Source organism: Dryobates pubescens, chromosome 12 (assembly GCF_014839835.1).
Source record: "Dryobates pubescens isolate bDryPub1 chromosome 12, bDryPub1.pri, whole genome shotgun sequence".
Classification (NCBI taxonomy): domain Eukaryota; kingdom Metazoa; phylum Chordata; class Aves; order Piciformes; family Picidae; genus Dryobates; species Dryobates pubescens.
The window spans coordinates 8,079,266-8,097,663 of record NC_071623.1 but is presented as its reverse complement, the minus strand read 5'-3'; the positions used below and the strand labels follow the sequence as shown (position 1 = coordinate 8,097,663).

Below are 18,398 nucleotides of genomic sequence, written 5' to 3'. Positions count from 1 at the left end.
CCTTCCACTAAGCCTCTTTCAGCCTGACCTTGAACACCTCCAGGAAGGGAGCATTCATGACCTCCCTGGGCAACCTGTTCCAGTGTCTCACCACCCTCACTGGAAAGATTTTCTTCTTTAATCTCCAGTCTAAATTTGCCCTCCTGAAGCTTCACTCTATTCCCTCTCATCCCATCACTACAAGCCCCTGGGAAAAGTCCCTTCCTGGTTTTCTTGTAGGCGCCTTTCAGATAGTAAAAGGCTACTCTAAAGCAGCCTTCTCTTCTTCAGGCTGCACAGCCCCAACTCTCTCAGCCTGTCCCCATAGGGGAGGTTCTCCAGCCCTCTATCATCCTCCGTAGTCTTCCTCTGGACCCACTTCGGCAGTTCCATGTCCCTCTTATGCTGGGGGCACCAGAACTGGACGCAGTCCTCCAGTTGGGGTCATGAGACCACTCAACATAGCAGCCAGCTTCCTGCAGCTGGCTTTTTGCAGGCAATGTATAGTCAGAAAACTCTCAGCAAAACCTACAGAATTGGCCTAGGTATCCCCACTGGGGTTCGGTCGCATGACAAATACTTAGAGTAACGAGCCTGTGGCTCTTCAGAGTGGAGGGGGTGGAAGAGGAAAGAGATGCTGCTTTATCTGTATTACTCCACATCACAGATGCTGACAGAATTACAGATTTAGAACTCACAGCTCCAAAAAGACTCAGTAATGTAATCTTTTTAAGGTTCCTTCCCTCAGATCTGCTGTTTCCAATAGGGCCACTTAGCTAGGGGCTCTTTGGAGACATTTACCAACTGGCTGTTGGAAAACTGCAGCTCCAACCTTCAGTTTATTCCTTCCATACAACTCTTAGGGGGTCTTTTGTCTTTTGGAAGAGCCCGTAGCTGTAAGGCCTATTGCTTTCCAGGTACTCTAGGAAGATTGAGGGTTTAAGTTATACATTATGTAAAAGTACCCACTAATCCTCTTAGTGTGCATTACCAGTGAATGGCCTGAAATAGGCTCTCACTACAAGAGGCCTAACATTCACTTTCTCGATGACATTTTAGGGTTTGAGGTTTGTGTCATGGGATTTTTGGTGCTGAAATATTCAGTACACCATCTTCTGTCTGTTGCTAGATCCACTCCCGTGTGTTGGTAGAGTGCTAACAAAATTACAATTGGTAAAGCAGATTACATGTTTTAACTAGTAGAGAGACAGGTATAAAACAGATTGTTATATTTTCTAGAGTGACAGAGTCACTGGGATTTTTTGTTCTTTTTTTTTTTTTTTGTTCTTTTTTTTTATCTCTTTTTTTTTTTTTCATTTTATAAGAAAAAGAAACAGCTATAAAACCATGATTAAAAAATGGTACAAGGGATGATTTGCATTTGAAAATAATGATATATTTAGGAAAAAACCAAACCAAACCAAACCCAAAGCAAACCAAAAGCCAACCAAAAAGAAAAAAAAAAAGAAAAGAAAGAAAATAAAAGAGCAATTTAAAACATAAAAGTGTTTGGAAAGCATTTGGTTGCTGTGTACTGCCTTCTTCCCAGTACAGTTTGCTATCTGTTATACAGTCTTGCATAAATGTTTAGATTAGGGGAAGAAAAGAAAAAATAAAATGTGATGGCTAAGACCTATAAGAGCTGACTCACTGACTTGAGTTATTGCTGTGCAGAAAGTTTGTAAAGCCTTTACATTCAGCGAACTTTTAGTGCTACTTCAGCCTTGACAGTTGACCTTTCAGTCTGATTGGGTTTAGCCACAATAATTGCGGCAGCTGCAGTACAGGCGGTGCAGAGGCTGCTTAGGAACCCAACTTCTCTCATTAGATCTTACTTCAGGCATCTAAAATTCAACCCCTCTTTGCATGTGTGTGCAAATTCTCTTGTAATACCTGTTAGAGGAGCTGAGAAAGGTGCAATCCCCCCTCCCCCACCCTTTCCCGCTTGATTTTAATTTCTCCCACCATTTTGAATATTCCTGGGAGGGAGAGAAAACCTCCAAATCCTTTTCTTTACCCAGGTATTTAGTCAGTACTGATTTATCTTTTTTGTTCTTTCCTTTTTTTTTTAATCTCAGTAAGACCTAGTGTGAAAAAGCAACAAAGAAACAAGCTAGACTGTTGTAATTTGGTCAACCACTCGGGTGCTATCCATATCCACCATTTCTACACACTCAATTTCCTCACGGTTTTCAGGGTTCTTCTTCTCTTTCCTCTTCTTCTTGGATGGTGGCAGGAAAGTCAGTATCACAGGTAAAATGGCAAAGCAGTGAAAGAAGGTGACTAATGCTATTAAAAACAAGCACCTGAACAGTGTACGGGTCAAATTTGAAGGCACAGCTGCAAGAGGAATCAGACCAACAATATAGCAGAGGTAGCTCTGCAAAATAGCTACCCCATGCACTTCCAGGGCGTTTTTCACCCATTTAGTTCTTGTGAACTCTTTGCCCAGGACAAAGGTTGATAACAGTGGAGCACAGTTGTCAATTGTATAATTAATTCCGTAAATTAAGCACAACACAGAAATACAATCTAGTTCCACTTTCCACAAGGTCATAAAACCTATAACTCCAAATTCAACCGAGGCAACAGTTAGAGTGAGCCAGACATTGATCAGGGAGTCTGCCACCAGGAATGCAGAGAAGAAGAGCAGAAATAAAGCACTAATGCAGGAGTTTTGTAAAGGGGCTCCCACCGAAGAGGCGTAACGATCCATGTACACAAACGATGGGTTGAAAACGATGAATTTCACCTTGGAGGTGAGGGAGAGCTTCCTCAGGGTCTCCAGGAGGTCATAAAGTTCTTCCCTCTTGGTTTCCATTGTCTTGGCCACCAAGAACATCCTGGAGGCCACGACATCGACTTCGTTGTTGTATTTCTTGGAAAAGATGATATCCTCTGAAAAATGGGCAAACTGGGGGGTCTTCAGGAAGGAGTTCCTCAACATATCGGTGAAGTTCTTCTTGGGCAATCCGGTAGATATGTTGAGTTTCCTAAGGTAATTTAAGTAGCTTTCAAACCAAGATATCCTCACGAAGCCCTTGGTGTACTCCAGCACATCCTCCTGGACGCTGGTGTTCCAGTACTCGATGGACTCGTAGATGTAGAAGCCAATCACCGGGCTGTAGTTGCTGAAATACTTCTGCTGGGCTGTGGTATACTCAATGGTCCGTGTGGCTGTCGCTACGATGTTGCTCAGGTCTGACCCTTCACTGACCTGCAGGTAGCCCATTAAGGCAAAGGAAATATAAACAAGGTAAAAGAGAACTACAAAAGGCTTGACGTAAGTGTTTGTTATCCAGTCACAATAATAGCGTTTCAGGAACCACACCAAAAGATGACTCTCATAAGTGTTTGTTTCCTCTGCATCTGCCGTGTCCTCGCTGAATTTGGCTGTCAGAAGAAACCTGTACCACGCAGGCTTCTCTTGCAATACCTCTGGCTTTGGTACCTTTCTGCAGAAGATACTATGCTGGTAGTTGTTTTCTATGTAGCCAGTAAACACCAGGCTGGAACCATAAAAGGAAAGTACATAGAGGTAGTTGAAGAAAATTGCAATACAGGAATTGCAGCAGAAAATCCTGGCTGCTTCAATGTTAGTGAAGGGACTGGCACCTATTCCAAAAGTGACCAGGTACATGGCAGTGGTGAGAGAAAACGAGAGCATGGAGTCTGCAAAGACAGCTGCAGTCCTCTCTTTAACGTGTTGGTCTTCTCTAGTTTTTCTCCAGGAGGACAACATTTCAAAAGTCCCATATAACCCATGACCTACGACAGAGAACAAAGCCAGTGTTTAAAGCACTCGAATCAACACGTGGGAAAAGGGAAGGTGAACATGCTAAAAGAATCAGACACAGCTGGCTGTTGCCAGTGCTTGAAGGAAGCCTCCTGCAGAAGAGAGAAATGATTCTACAGGTGTAAGCCACTACAGAGGGTCTAAGTCCCATATAACCCATGACCTATGGGCAGAGAGCACAGCCAGTGTTTAAAGCACTCAAATCAACATGTGGGAAAGGGCAAGGTGAACATGCTAAAAGAATCATAGCAGACACAGCTGGCTGTTACCAGTACTTGAAGGAAGCCTCCTGCAGAAGAGAGAAACGATTCTACAGGTGTAAGCCCCTGGAGCGCATTTACTACCTGACTAACAAACCTTACTGCCAGAGCTGGAGGACAGTTCTGCACTGCTGGCGCAGGGCTGATGGGTTACAGGGAAAAAGGATTATCATTTTTTCTCCTGGTCGGCTGTTTCGTTCCATTATTTGGGAGTGCCTGTGATGGAAGATGCTTTGAAATTAGTTTTTCCTGCTGATAGGATCTGACCTGTGGTGAGAAACAAAGAAATAAGACTTTGACCTTGAAGTGCCTATGCTGAAAGTAAAGTGTTAGTTGGTTGCTTTGTAGAATATCTGTAATAAAAAATAATGAAATCGTCATTTAAGCTGAAAATTATCAGTTGAATCAGTCACTTGCTTCGCCACTTCCTGTGTAAATTTTCTGTCAGGAAAAAGAAGTCCTAGAAACAGAACAAACAGTAAAAGCAGAGATAAATGTTAGAGACACAGAACGGCAGAACTGAAACGAAACTGCTCGTGGCATCGGTCGCCTCATTTTAATGTATCTTAGGCCCAGGAAAGCCAAATACAGCTCTATTTTTCTTGGCAGTGCCCACATTTTGGAATGTATTTAATTAACTCTTACAGTGGAGATAGCACTCATGAAAGGAGATGAAAACCTGCAGACTTAAAAGCCTCTGTTTAACCTTCAGGTGTAGGTGAATTCACCAAAGTATTTGGTTTTATCTCAGTCCCTGGTTGGTCATCCTCCCCTTTGTGGTTTCTACTTTTTCATTGACAATCAAGTCACATCTGGAGGAAACAGACCTCTGCTCATTTGTAGTGGATCTGTGCTGAGAACACAGCCACTGACCAGCTATCAGGTGAGAGTGGCTGAGTTAAAAGTAGGTTGATGTTTTACACAGAGATGAATGGAAAAGTACAATCTTGGTACCACACCTAAAAGGTGAGACTGTAGTATCTTCATGTAATCATTCATACTATGTCTATCTGTGTTTCATAGGTCCTTTCCATCTAATCCCACCCTCTTTGCTGCATTTTTAATTGATTCTTATCCTTACTCTTTTGCTGGTTTTGCTGTCCCCTGTCTACCTCTCTGGTCTGCTCTTGCATTAACCCCATAAAATCCTAAAGTCAGTCCATGGTGTTTTGCTCCTGATAGCGTTAGATAAAACAATCAGTGATGAATTAGTTGCTGATGACACTGAAGTGGACTTTTGAAGCTGATGTTCCAGTCAGGCAAGTCAAGGTAATTCACAGATCTCTGTTAGAATTTCAGGCTGTCTGCAGAGCACCAAAATTGCTGTATCAGCTCTACTCTCTCTGCCTGTAGATGATTATCACTTTTGCCACAAGGGCTATGAATATCCATGAAGAAACCCTCAAATAAAAGAGGTATTTTGAATAAGCAGAAAACCAGAAAATACATTAGGGAAGAAGTGGAACTAGATGATCTTTAAGTTCCCTTCCAATCCAAACCATTTTCTATGGTTGTGTTTATTCTTAAATGCCTCATGCAGGCTGGGGGCACCAGAACTGGATGCAGAACGGGATGTAGTACTCCAGTCTTATCTATTGCTTAACAGATGGCAGAGCTGCTCATTCTAATAATGCTGAAGAGGACAGGCATGGGGTATTTTATAAAGAATTCCAAATGCAGAGCTCATAATATGAGGTAATAGGACAGTTGGTGTGTCTCTTTGTCTCAGTCACCTAGTACTTAGAGTATCAAAGCCTGTGCTCTCATGTATCAGGTACCTTACCTATATGGCTATTTGGAGTTGCAGCACGGACCACAAATGTCCAATTTGTAGCAATATTAAGGTCCTGGTTTTTGGTCTGGCATTTAGTGTTCATCTTAATTTTCCCAAACAATGTTTTACAGCTGCTTTCAGAGGCCAGGTCATGACTGTCAATTTGATAACAAGCACCATGCCCCCTCTTAAAGCTAATAGGGAATACTGGAACTCCCCAGATGGAAAATGAAGCAAAAAGCACAATCAATGACTGGCACCTCGTTGCTAATTATGCTTCAAATAGTTATGTTGTAGGCTCAGTAGGGAAAGCTATTAAGCTTGCTTTCCATGTGCTCTTTGTGAAGACAGACTGACCTTTATTTAAATGTAACTGATCACTTGCCAAAGCAGGGAGTGAGAGGTTTAATCCGTTTATGGTTCCCATAAGTCTTGCAGACAGCCTCGGCTGAGAATTTCACATGGCGTCCCATGCACTGCCTTGCAGTGAGCAAAACAGAATGAAATGAGGTCATTGGATATCACAAATTACTTCCATCATCAGCTTTAGCTATAGCATGTTTTTTTGGTGTTTTGTTGTTGTTGTTGTTCTTTAAACCAACATTTCGGTGTTAATAGGCTCATATCTAAAAATACACAAAGAGCTGCATTCATTTGGAAAGCCTATGACTTTGCAATGAAAACTAGTAGAATTTAGAGCTAATTAAACATGATGCTGAGCAGGACTTCTTAACATGTATAAGATTTTAGCTAATGGATATAAACTACAGCACAGGAGGTTCCACCTCAACATGAGGAGGAACTTCTTCACTGTGAGGGTCACAGAGCACTGGAACAGGTTCCCCGGTGAGGTTGTGGAGTCTCCTGGAGACTTTTACGGCCCATCTGGATGTGTTCCTGTGTGACCTGTGCTGGATTCTATGGTCCTGCTCTGGCAGGGGGGTTGGACTTGAAGAAATCCAAGTGCCGGGTGCTGCACTTTGGCCACGGCAAGCCCATGCAGAGCTACAGGCTGGGGTCAGAGTGGCTGGAGAGCTGCCAAACAGAGAGGGACCTGGGGGTGCTGATTGACAGCCGCCTAAACATGAGCCAGCAGTGTGCCCAGGTGGCCAAGAAGGCCAATGGCATCCTGGCCTGCATTAGGAATAGAGTGGCCAGCAGGAGCAGGGAAGTCATTGTGCCCCTGTATTCTGCATTGGTTAGGCCACACCTTGAGTACTGTGTCCAGTTCTGGGCCCCTCAGTTTAGGAAGGACATTGGGACACTTGAACGTGTCCAGAGAAGGGCAACAAGGCTGGGGAGAGGCCTTGAGCACAGCCCTGTGAGGAGAGGCTGAGGGAGCTGGGATTGTTTAGCCTGGAGAAGAGAAGGCTCAGGGGAGACCTTATTGCTCTCTACAACTACCTGAAAGGTGGTTGCAGTCAGGAAGGGGTTGGTCTCTTCTCTCTAGCAACCAGCACCAGAACAAGGGGACGCAGTCTCAAGCTGCACCAGGAGAAGTTTAGGCTCGAGGAGAAAGTTCTTCACCGAGAGTCATTCATCATTGGAAGGGGCTGCCCAGGGAGGTGGTGGAGTCACCATCCCTGGAGGTGTTCAAGAGAGGACTGGACGTGGCACTCGGTGCCATGGTCTAGTCATGAGGCCTGTGGTGACAGGTTGGACTCGATTATCTTTGAGGTCTCTTCCAGCCTTGGTGGTACTGTGATAGTGTGATCTTCAGAGGTTCCTTCTAACCCCTAACATCCTGTGAGCCTGTGATTTTGGAGAACATCTGACAATATGACTCCTGATACCACATCTTTCCTTTAAGTTAGAAACATTTAAAAAAAAAATCACAACTTGCCCTTACATAATCGTCAGGACTACCCTAAAATGGAATCTAATTTAGAGAACTGCTCAAGGAAATGAACCAAGAGGCATCATCACACATGGACCACAAAACCAGGAGAAAAACAATTAGATAGTCTTCTATTAGATAGTCTGTTCCTTTTGTTGTTTGCTAAACAATCTGTGTTGTAGAAATTGGTGTTTTCCTTTGACTGTACAATCTGTGATTCCCCTGTCTGTTTGTGCAATAGCTGCAAAATTCTCATTTACCTTAAGGAAGAGAAGCCTAAATGACAAACTTGCACACTTTGTTCATCAGTGGCACTGCTGACATGATCCTGCATCCTCTGAGAAAAAGCTTAAGCACAAACTCCTGCACAAATACAGCATGGCAGTCTGAAGATTAGCCTTATTTAGCTAGAATAGGATTTGCCTAACCTAATTTACTCCTCTAAATACTGACTAGAAGCACAACTTGGGGTGTCTGTCTCCAGTGTTGTCTTAACTCACGGATGCTTATATAAACCTAATCCACAGAGGTTAGGGCAGATAGCTTCATGGAAGCATTTTGTGAGATGTCTGTCATGCCAGAGTTTCCACCTTTTGCATACCCAAACAAGCCCTATGAGGAGAGGCTGGGGGAGCTGGGGTTGCTTAGCCTAGAGAAGAGGAGGCTCAGAGGAGACCTTATTGCTGTCTACAACTACCTGAAGGGAGGTTGTAGCCAGGTGGGGGTTAGTCTCTTCTCCCAGGCAACCAGCAGCAGAACAAGAGGACACAGTCTCAAGCTGCACCAGGGGAGGTTTAGGCTGGATGTTAGGAAGAAGTTCTTCACAGAAAGAGAGATTGGCCATGGGAATGTGCTGCCCAGGGAGGTGGTGGAGTCCCTGTCACTGGAGGTGTTTAAGAGGAGACTGGATGAGGAACTTGGTGCTATGGTTTAGTTGATTAGATGATGTTGGGTGATAGGTTGGACTTGATCTCAAAGGTCTTTTCCAACCTGGTTAATTCTATTCTATTCAAACCAATTTCCACTGATGAGCTCTGTTCTTCTTGCTGGTGCTATGTCTCCTCTCTATAATATTGATGTGAAGGTTGCAAATTTTTCCCTGCAAACAGATTCTGTAATTGCTTTAACCGATTTTCCCCTTTTTAATAGAGATTTAGCCACAAATCAGTAATGATTTAGAGCAATTTGTTCATTATTCACAGTCATTCAGTAAATAATGAATATGAACTCAAACAGCTAATGGGCTACTGGAGATCTTTTCCTGTTGACATTTGCTATTATGATTCACTGGTCATGCCCTACAGTCAGGCTGTACAGCCATGAGTAAAGAAGGAGTGCACAGAAAGATGGGATATTTTTAAGGGAGAGAGGTTCTGAAAGGGCAAAGGGAAATGTTAAGGGAATAGGGAAAGGTATGGGACAAAATACGGGACAAAATGGCACCAAGACAATCTGGGCAGGGACTGGCTTGAGAGCAGCCCTGAAGGAAAGGAATTGGGGGTGCTGGTGGATGAGCTCAAGATGAGCCACCTGTATGCACTTGCAGCCTAGAAAGCCAACCAGAGCCTGAGCTGCATCAAGGGAAGTGTGGCCAGCAGGTTAAGAGAGGTGATTCTGCTCCTCTACACCACTCTGGAGAGACCCCACCTGGAGTACTGCATCCAGTTCTGGAGCCTCTCTTACAAGAAGTATCTGGAGGTGCTGGAATCACGGGGATGATCAGAGGGCTGGAGCTCCTCTGCTATGGAGACAAACTGAGAGAGTTGGGGCTGTTCAGTCTGGAGAAGAGAAGGCTCTGAGGAAATCTTACTGTGACCTTCCAGTGTCTGAAGGGGGCTACAAGAAAGCTGGTGAGGGATTTTTTAGGGTGTTGGGTAGCGATAGGACTGGGGGGAACAGATCAAAACTAGAAATGGGTAGATTCAGATTGGATGTTAGGAGAAAGTTCTTCACCGTAAGGGTGGTGAGACACTGGCACAGGTTGCCCAGGGAGGTGGTGGAAGCCTCATCCCTGGAGGGTTTTAAGGGCAGACTGGATGTGGCTGTGAGCAACCTAATCTAGTGTGAGGTGTCCCTGGCCATGGCAGGGGGGTTGGACTGATCCTTGAGGTGCCTTCCAACCCTGACAATTCTGTGATTCTAAAATGGAGGCTAAGCTTTTTTGTCTTACCCTCTTTTTCTACTACTTTGCTTTGCAGGAGATACTCCTATCACATGCCTTGGATGACTGAGGACAGGAATTGTGGCTTTTGTAGCCTAAGAAAATGAAGATAGTCACTGTTATTTCTGAGGAGCTTACTGTCTGAGGTGAGCTATCTTGAATTTTAGAAGCTACTAACAATACCAGCAATAAACCAAATAAATGCTGGCTAGCTTAAATACAGTAAGCCTGCAAATGCTATACAAAAAATGTCATTTGCCTCCTGCAGCATCAAGTCTTACAATTACATATGCTCTGCAAAAATCAATGCAGAGCATGCATGAGACAAAAAAGAAGCACTTGTAGGAAGTTGTGAAAACCAAGGCAAAAAATTTTCTCTTGCTTAGAATTATCAAATTCTTTACCTCATTTTAGACACTGCTTATTTGCAGGCACTCAAATGGTTCTTTTTAGTACCATTTGAAAATCATCTCCAAAAAGAAATGCAGCTTTCCCCCTGCTAAGTGGTTGTTAAAGCAAGAGGCTGTTATGAATGGGCATTGGCAGCCTAGGCTGAAAGTTGGCTCTGCTCCTGCCTAGCATACAGCAAGACCAAAGCATAGAGAGGTGGAAGGATTCAAAGCAGCCCCAGAGCTTGTGGGAGGGCAACAAAGTGACCTGCTGGTCACTAGAGCCACAGAGCAGCTCTCTATTTGCATGGTTTAATTGCTTTCCCAAAACAAAGGCTGCTGCCTGCTTTTATTGTTTAAAGATTAAGGGATATGTTCAATTTTACACTAAAATCATGTCAGGTTTTGATCCTGTCATGGTCAAATGAGATTTGGGATTTCAAATAGACTTCTTCTATTAAGAGAAAGTAAGGGGAAAGTCCGAGAACAAGGTTTTGGTTCCTCTTCTTGCTGTTTTACCCACCTATGAAAGCACTGTTTCGAAGGTTGTATGTCTGTGTGTGTGTGTGTGTGAGTAAAACCTCTGATTAAAGTACCACTTACAGGTTGTGAAGTTTCCAGCCTTCTGTGTGGAAGGTGGCATTTTAGGGGCAATTAATTTTATTCCTCCCATTTTAACATAGCAGCACACGAAATGCTAATAATGATTGATCCTCCGCCTCAGTGAGGCTAAATGCTGCACCACTACGTATGTTGCCCATTAGCTGCCAGAATTAAGACTAATAAAGCACCAAATGATCTTTCCAAGGGGCAGACAGGATTGGAATTGGCTGGAGTTAGAAACCACAGAATCAACTAGGTTGGAAGAGACCTCCAAGATCATCAAGTCCAACCTATCACCCAACCTTATTTAATCAACCAGACGATGGCACTAGGTGCCTCATCCAGTCTCTTCTTAAACATGGGATGCTGACCCAACCACCTCCCTGGGCAGCCCATTACAATGGGCAGTCTCTCTATGAAGAACTTCTTTCTAAGATCAAGCCAAAACTTCCCCCTGCACAGCTTTAGACTGTGTCGTCTTGTTCTGGTGCTGGTTGCCTGGGAGAAGAGACCAACCCCCACCTGGCTACAACCTCCCTTCAGGTAGTTGTAGACGGCAATAAGGTCTCCCCTGAGCCTCCTCTTCTCCAGGCTAAGCAACCCCAACACCCTCAGTCTCTCCTTATAAGCCTTGTACTCCAGACCCCTCCCCAGCTTTGTGGCCCTTCTCTGGACACCTTCCAGCATCTCAACATCTTTCTTGAATTGAGAAGCCCAGAACTGGACACAGGACTCAAGGTGTGGCCTAACCAGTGCTGAGTACAGGGCAGAATGACTTCCCTGCTCCTGCTGGCCACACTCTTCCTGATCCAGGCAGGATGCCATTTGCCTTCTTGGCCACCTGAGCACACTGCTGGCTCATGTTCAGCCTACTGTCAACCAGTAGCGACAGGTCGATTTCTGCCTGGCTGCTCTCCAGCCACTCTGTCCCCATCCTGTAGCACTGCATGGGGTTGTTGTGGCCAATGAATCATGATTGGATAGATGGGGGTCTTGCAAGCCAGGTGGGCAAAAATGTGAAGTGGGAGCACACTCTGACAGAGGTACTGAGGTAAAGTCTGGGGTTTGATTTAAGGCTTTTGGCTTGTATTGTTGTGGCTGCATCCTTGTAACACTATCAGTTCAGCTGGATGAATGCTGTCTCACTTAGGTTGATTTAAGCCTGAAATCATCCCACTGAACAGGAGAGCTTGTCTGCCAGAGGAATTTAGTGTGCTGTGCTAAAGTGTGTGCATTTACAGAGGGCTAGCTAGGCTGCACCAGCTTTCTCTGTGGCAATCTGGGAAGGACAGCTTGACTCCCCTTCAAAGTGCAATGAAATATCATCTGCAGGGACAAACTCTGGATAAATCAACATGGAAGAGCTAGGATGCTATAAATTCATACCCCCCAGCTTGCTGCCAGCGCAGGCACGGTCTCAAAAGCGGAACTTGTGCAAAATGAATACGTGGGAGAGCGGAATCAGAGCGCAGGAATTGCTCTTTCCAAAAGGATACCTGTAATAACATATGATATAATGAAGGTACAAGGAATTTTCCTAGCTGACAGTATTAAAAATAACAATGTGCACTGCTCCACGCTGGAACTGCCTTCCACAGCAATGTCAACAAAGAGGCTGAGATAATTTCCCCCTGCTGACTTATTTTTTCCAGCTAGATCAGTGAGCTCATCAGCTGCCATCTTCTGAAAAGCCAAGGCAAAGGGCTAATCCCGGCTCCCTTTGTCACACAGACTTGCAATCAACCAGTCGTTGACTAAATACCAACCTGCCTCATGCAGCCTCTCCCAGCAGGCACAATTTAAACTTGGAACCTCTAACAGGTTCAAAGTGCTACTGAATATTCAGGCAGAGCACAAGAATCTGCATCCAGCTGAAGAAAACATCTCACTGAAGTAATAAAATCCTGCATCTAACTTGAGGTCCTTTCAGCATGCAGTCAGAATTAGCACCAAACCTAACTCACAGAACAGTTTTCACTGAGTTCATAGCAGTTTAGTGGCATGGGTTGAACTGAACAACCTGATATAGTTGAGGCTGCCCCTGCTTCCTGCAGAAGGGGATGGACTAGATGACAGAAGTCTCAAGCTGTGCCAGGGGAGGTTTAGGCTGGATGTTAAGAAGAAATTCTTCCCAGAAAGAGAGATTGGCCATTGGAATGTGCTGCCCAGGGAGGTGGTGGAGTCACCATCACTGGAGGTGTTTAAAAAGAGCCTGGATGAGGCACTTGGTGCCATGGTTTAGTTGATTAGATGGTGTTGGGTGATAGATTGGACTTGATGATCTCAAAGGTCTTTTCCAACCTGGTTTATTCTTTGGTGCCTTTGGTGGTCCCTTCCAACCCAGATTCTATGAACAGTTAAATCTTTGTTAGCAGGCTGTTGCCACTATCCAGTGTCCACATTTGTGGCCCATAAATGGCACTACAACACTACAGTTTGAATGTCAGAGCTCAAAGAGGGGGTGTACCATCAGACATCCCACTGCATGCAGACTTGCCCATCCCTCAGCTCTTCTGCTGAGCAAAGAAAATGCACTGCAAGCTCTGCTTGCTTTTCCTGCACTTGCCTGAGTATCTCTGGGAGCCCAGCTGGCAGTATAGAGTAGAATCTGTAGGACACTAACATCCTACAAGGTATTCATCTCATCAGCTGTTTCCAGGCAGCTGTGCTCATCTCAGAAGAATTGTGGCAAGGGGACTGAGGGTGGTAGACAATCGAGTAGCCATAAATGCATCCTCATTTGCAAGGTGAGTGAAGTCCCAGCCACCCAAGCACAGCCTGACTTAATTTCATGCCTCCAAGAACAGGTTTAAAGGGCAAGTAAGACTGAATGCTATGTGCAGGCATGGTGTGTGGATTAAGAAGAATTGATGAAGACTGATACAGGATGGGATGCCACAGAATCACAGAATGTTAGGGGTTGGAAGGGACCTCAAAGGATCACCCAGTCCAAACCCCCTGCCAGAGCAGGAGCACCTACATCAGCTCACACAGGAACACATCCAGGTGGGTTTTGAATATCTCCAAAGAAGGAGAAGTCACAACCCCCCTAGGCAGCCTCTTCCAGTGTTCTGTCACCCCCACAGTGAAAATTTTTTTCCTCCTGTTTCCATGGAACTTCCTATGCCTCAGCTTCCACCATTGCCCCTTGTCCTGTCACTGGACATCTCTGAGCAGAGCCTGGCTCCATCCTCTTGGCACTCACCCTTTACATCTTTATAAACATGAATGAGGTCACCCCTCAGGCTCCTCTGCTCCAAGTTAAAGAGCCTCAGCTCCCTCAGTCTCTCCTCATAAGAAAAATGTTCCACTCTATCATCATTGTGGCTCTGTGCTGGACTCTTTCAAGCAGTTCCCTGAGGTCCTTCTTGAACTGAGGGGCCCAGAACTGGACACAGTATTCCAGATGTGGCCTCAGCAAGGCAGAGTAGAGCAGGAGAACCTCTCTCCACCTACTAGCCACAGACCTTCTAATACACCCCAGAATAGCATTGGCCTCCTATAAGCATTGGCTGTACTTACTGCAACACTTTCTTTACCCTGTCACACAGACTGTGCATGTCTGCAGTGTAACTACCTCAAAAATATGATGAAAATGCTGCTGAGTGGGTTCAGTGTTTGCAATTATTGTTTTAAATTAAGACTACTGAATTTTACATGTAAATCACTAAGGTGTACTGTGCATGAAGACGTTTGCATCCAGTTGACCCCTGCTATTCAAAAAAGGTTTGGACAGGCTGGAAAGTGTCAAGAAAAGGGCCACTAGAATGATCAGAAGACTTGCAGGCCTACCATGTGAAGAGAGGCTGAGAGAGCTGGGTTTGTTCAGCCTTGAGAAGAGAAGGCTCAGGGAAGACCTTATTACCATGGACCAGTACACAAAGGGTGGCTACCAGGAAGATGGAGACTCCCTTTTCCCAAGGAGTCCCATGGAAAAGTGCTAAAACTGTCACAAAAAGACAAGGGGTAACAGGGATTAGTTACTGCTGGGGAGATTCCCACTGGACTGAAGAATAAAATGTTTCCCCTTGAGAACAGTTGGACACTGGAATCATCTCCCAAGGGAAGCAGTGGATTCCCCTACACTGCACAGCTTTAAGACTCAGCTTGGCAGGGTGCTGGGCCAGCTCATTTCAGCTGCACTATCACCTAGAAAGGTTGGACCAGATTATCCCTGGGGTCCCTTTCCCTGGCACTCTGTGATTCTATGATCTTCCACAAGGAGAAACTAAAATGAGATATGTCAGCTTGTTAGGTACCTAGGCATGATACTAGCAGCTCAGTCTCTGGGATTGCTTTATGTTTGGATATTAGACATTCACTCTCAAATGACTGGGAGGCTGATCTCTCCAGCCCTTCTTACAGCAGCACTGGCCATCCCAGGCAGCAAGCCCCAGGCATGCCCACGTGTTTGTCAATTTACTACTAGGCTCAAAACCACAAATGCCTTGGTGTGTTCACACCAGATAAAGATCTGCCTCACTTTCTGGAGAGAGGGAGAGAGATAGATAGACAGTTGTGTTTCCTGCTCTGCTTGGCAGCAAAAGAAGAGAAACCCAAATATTCAATAATATGCTCCCAGTGTCTCCTGTATTTCACAGCTGTGGGTGGCTGTGCCCACAGAAGCACACCGCTGAAGTCTCCCTGTCCAACACACTGTATGGGTTGGTGCATGCAGAGAAGAAACCTTTAGCTGGTGCTCAGCACTTCATGGTTTGAGACCACAATGTTATTTTCAGTTGTAGATCCTAAGAAACCTTTAGCTGGTGCTCAGCACTTCATGGTTTGAGACCACAATGTTATTTTCAGTTGTAGATCCTGTGGGAAAGGCTCTCTAGACTCAGTTTGCTTAATTGTATAGGCAGGAAAATAGGCTGCATGTAAAAATCCAGCATGAGGTTTATGCCTCGTTGGGGTCTTGTGTAGCACTGCTAGTCACAATGGGGCTAGCTTCCTCAGAAGGGGGACTACAGGAGGCTAGCTTCCTCAGAAGACTCATCTGTGTCTGCTGCACTGAAGTAATTTTGATCTCAGTCTTCTGGCAATGAACATCTGTCCTGTATTTCCTATATTTCTGAACTTCATAGAATCATGGAATAGTTTGAGTTGGAAGGAATCTTACAGCTCATCCAGTTCCAATCCCCCTGCCATGGGCTGGGACACCTTCCGCTACAGCAGGTTGCTCAAAATCCCATCCAGCCTGGCCTTGAACACTCCCAGAAAGGGTGCAGTTGCAGCCTCTCTGGGCAACATCTTCCAGTCTTTCACCATCTTTACATCTTCTAATCTAAATCTATGCTCTTTCAGTTTAAAATCATTGCCCCTCATTCTACTACTACAGGCCTTTGTGAAAAATCCCTCTCCAGCTTTCTTTTAGGCCCCCTTCAGGTACTGGAAGGCTGCTCTAAAGTCTCGCCCAGAGCCTTCTCCAAACTGAATAACCCCAACTCTTCCAATCCACCCTCACAGGAGAGGTACTGCAGCTCTCTGGTCATCTTTGTGGCTTTCACCCACACTCACTCCAACAAGTCCATGTCCTTCTTATGCTGGGGGCTCCAGAAATGGATGCAGCACTCCAGGTGTGGGTCTCACAAGAGCAGAGGGGACAGAATCACCTGCCTTGCCCTGCTCCCTTGCCCTGCTTTTAGAAATGCAGAGTAAGATTAGTTTTGTGTTCTTCTGTGAAACAGTCTGGTTTGGTCAGGCTTAGCCCTTTCTGGGTTATACTCAAAAGTACACATTTGCACTAAGAATGCACTGACAAAAAAGAAGTCACCTTCATGCCCTTGGTCTTACCCTAACACAGAAGCAATGCTTGGGGTACACAAAGCAGAAATTGGTACTATCTTTTATTGTGGCAAACAAGCAGAAATGAGCCAGTGTTTAGAAAATCACAGGCTAATTTTAAGAGCATGACCTACATCTTACTATTGAAATTAAAATCATTCCACATCTAAATGCCTACCTCTGAAGTACTGCATACACATACACAAGAAACATGGAGACATTCCTGCCATTTTTCTACCCACATAAGGGGAAAACAAACAAAGAGAAGAAGTATTTTAAATACATAAAGTCTTAGTATTCATAGTCCTAGTCTTCATCACCACTCCTAATCTGCAATGGCAGTAGCATAGAATCATCCAATCACAGAATCATTAAGGTTGGAAAAGACCTTTAAGATCATAGAGTCCAACTGTAACACAACTACCATAATCACTAAATCATGTGCTGAAGCACCACATCTACAGCTTCTTGTACACCTCCAGGGATGGTGACTCCACCACCTCCCTGGGCAGCCTGTTCCATCCCCTCACCACTCTCTCAGGAAAGAAGTTCTTCCTAATGGCCAACCTAAACCTCCCCTGGCACAACTTCCATCCATTGCCTCTTGTGCTGTCACCGGTTACTTGGGAGAAAAGACCAAACCCAGCCTCACGCCAACCTCCTTTCAGGCAGAGAGCAATAAGCTCTCCCCTCAGCCTTCTCTTCTCTAGACTAATCACCTCCAGCACCCTCAGCCACTCCTCATATGATGCCTCCAAACCCCTCCCCAGCCTTGTTGCCCTTCTCTGGACACTCTCCAGCATCTCGGTGTCTTTCCTGTGCTGCAGCACCCAAAACTGAACCCAGTGCTCAAGCTGTGGCCTCACCAGGGCAGAGTACAGGGGCACCAACACTACCTTACTCCTGCTGGCCACACTGGTTTTGATCCAGTCCTTCTTGCCCACTTGGGCACACTGCTGGCTCATGTTCAGGGGGCTGAACACCAGCAGTCCCAGTTCCTTTCACCACTTTTTATTTTTGAACTACATGTGTTTTTAACCTATTCTCGATAAAAAATTGACATCTTTTAACTTAATACTGTATTTTCAAATTTTACTTGGTTTTCAAACTGTACCACATTCAGTTCTTCTTATTCTAAAGGTTCTAAAGGCAATCACAGAACCACAGAAACATTCAGGTTGGAAAGGACCCTCAGGATCACCAAGTCCATCCAAGAACCCTACTCTACAAAGTTCACCCCCTAAACCATATCCCCAAGCACCACATCCAAACCACCTTTAAACACATCCAGGCTTGGGGACTCCACCACCTCCCTGGGCAGCACATTCCAATGCCTGACCACTCTTGCTGGGAAAAATGTTTCCTGATGTCCAGCCTAAACCTACCCAGATGTAGCTTGAGGCCATTCCCTCTTGTTCCATCACTAATTACCTGTGAGAAGAGACCAGCACCTGCCTCTCTACAAGGTCCTTTCAGGTAGTTGTAGATAGCAATGAGGTCTCCCCTCAGCCTCCTCTTTTCCAAACTAACCATCCCCAGCTCCTTCAGTCACTCTTCATAATATTTATTCTCCAAATTCAGCACATATGGGGTTAATCTTGATTTCAGCAGTAAAAAAATGACTGATTTAGGCTTTGGGAAAATGCTGTGGGTTTTTGCTTGGATCACTCTCTTTCAGTATTGAAGCAATGCAATGCTTGAGATTTTGTTGTTATAGTGATAGCAGAGAATGTCAGCTAACCACATCTGAAAAACAGAAACACAGTGGAGAGAAAACTTGAGTGGCTCTTTTTATTCTGAGCGAGGCTGATA

At 45.0% G+C, this 18,398-nt stretch overlaps 1 protein-coding gene across 1 annotated transcript in view; it reads right to left on the bottom strand.

Moving 5' to 3' along the window:
• Window positions 1-1,897: 1,897 nt before the first annotated feature.
• Window positions 1,898-18,398, bottom strand: part of PTCHD1 (patched domain containing 1) — a 44,768-nt gene continuing 28,267 nt past the window's right edge. Inside the window, exon 3 of the mRNA XM_054166139.1 lies at window positions 1,898-3,747. Coding sequence (XP_054022114.1) covers window positions 2,093-3,747 — 1,655 coding nt within the window. The 3' untranslated portion in view covers window positions 1,898-2,092. The remainder of the gene's footprint in view (window positions 3,748-18,398) is intronic.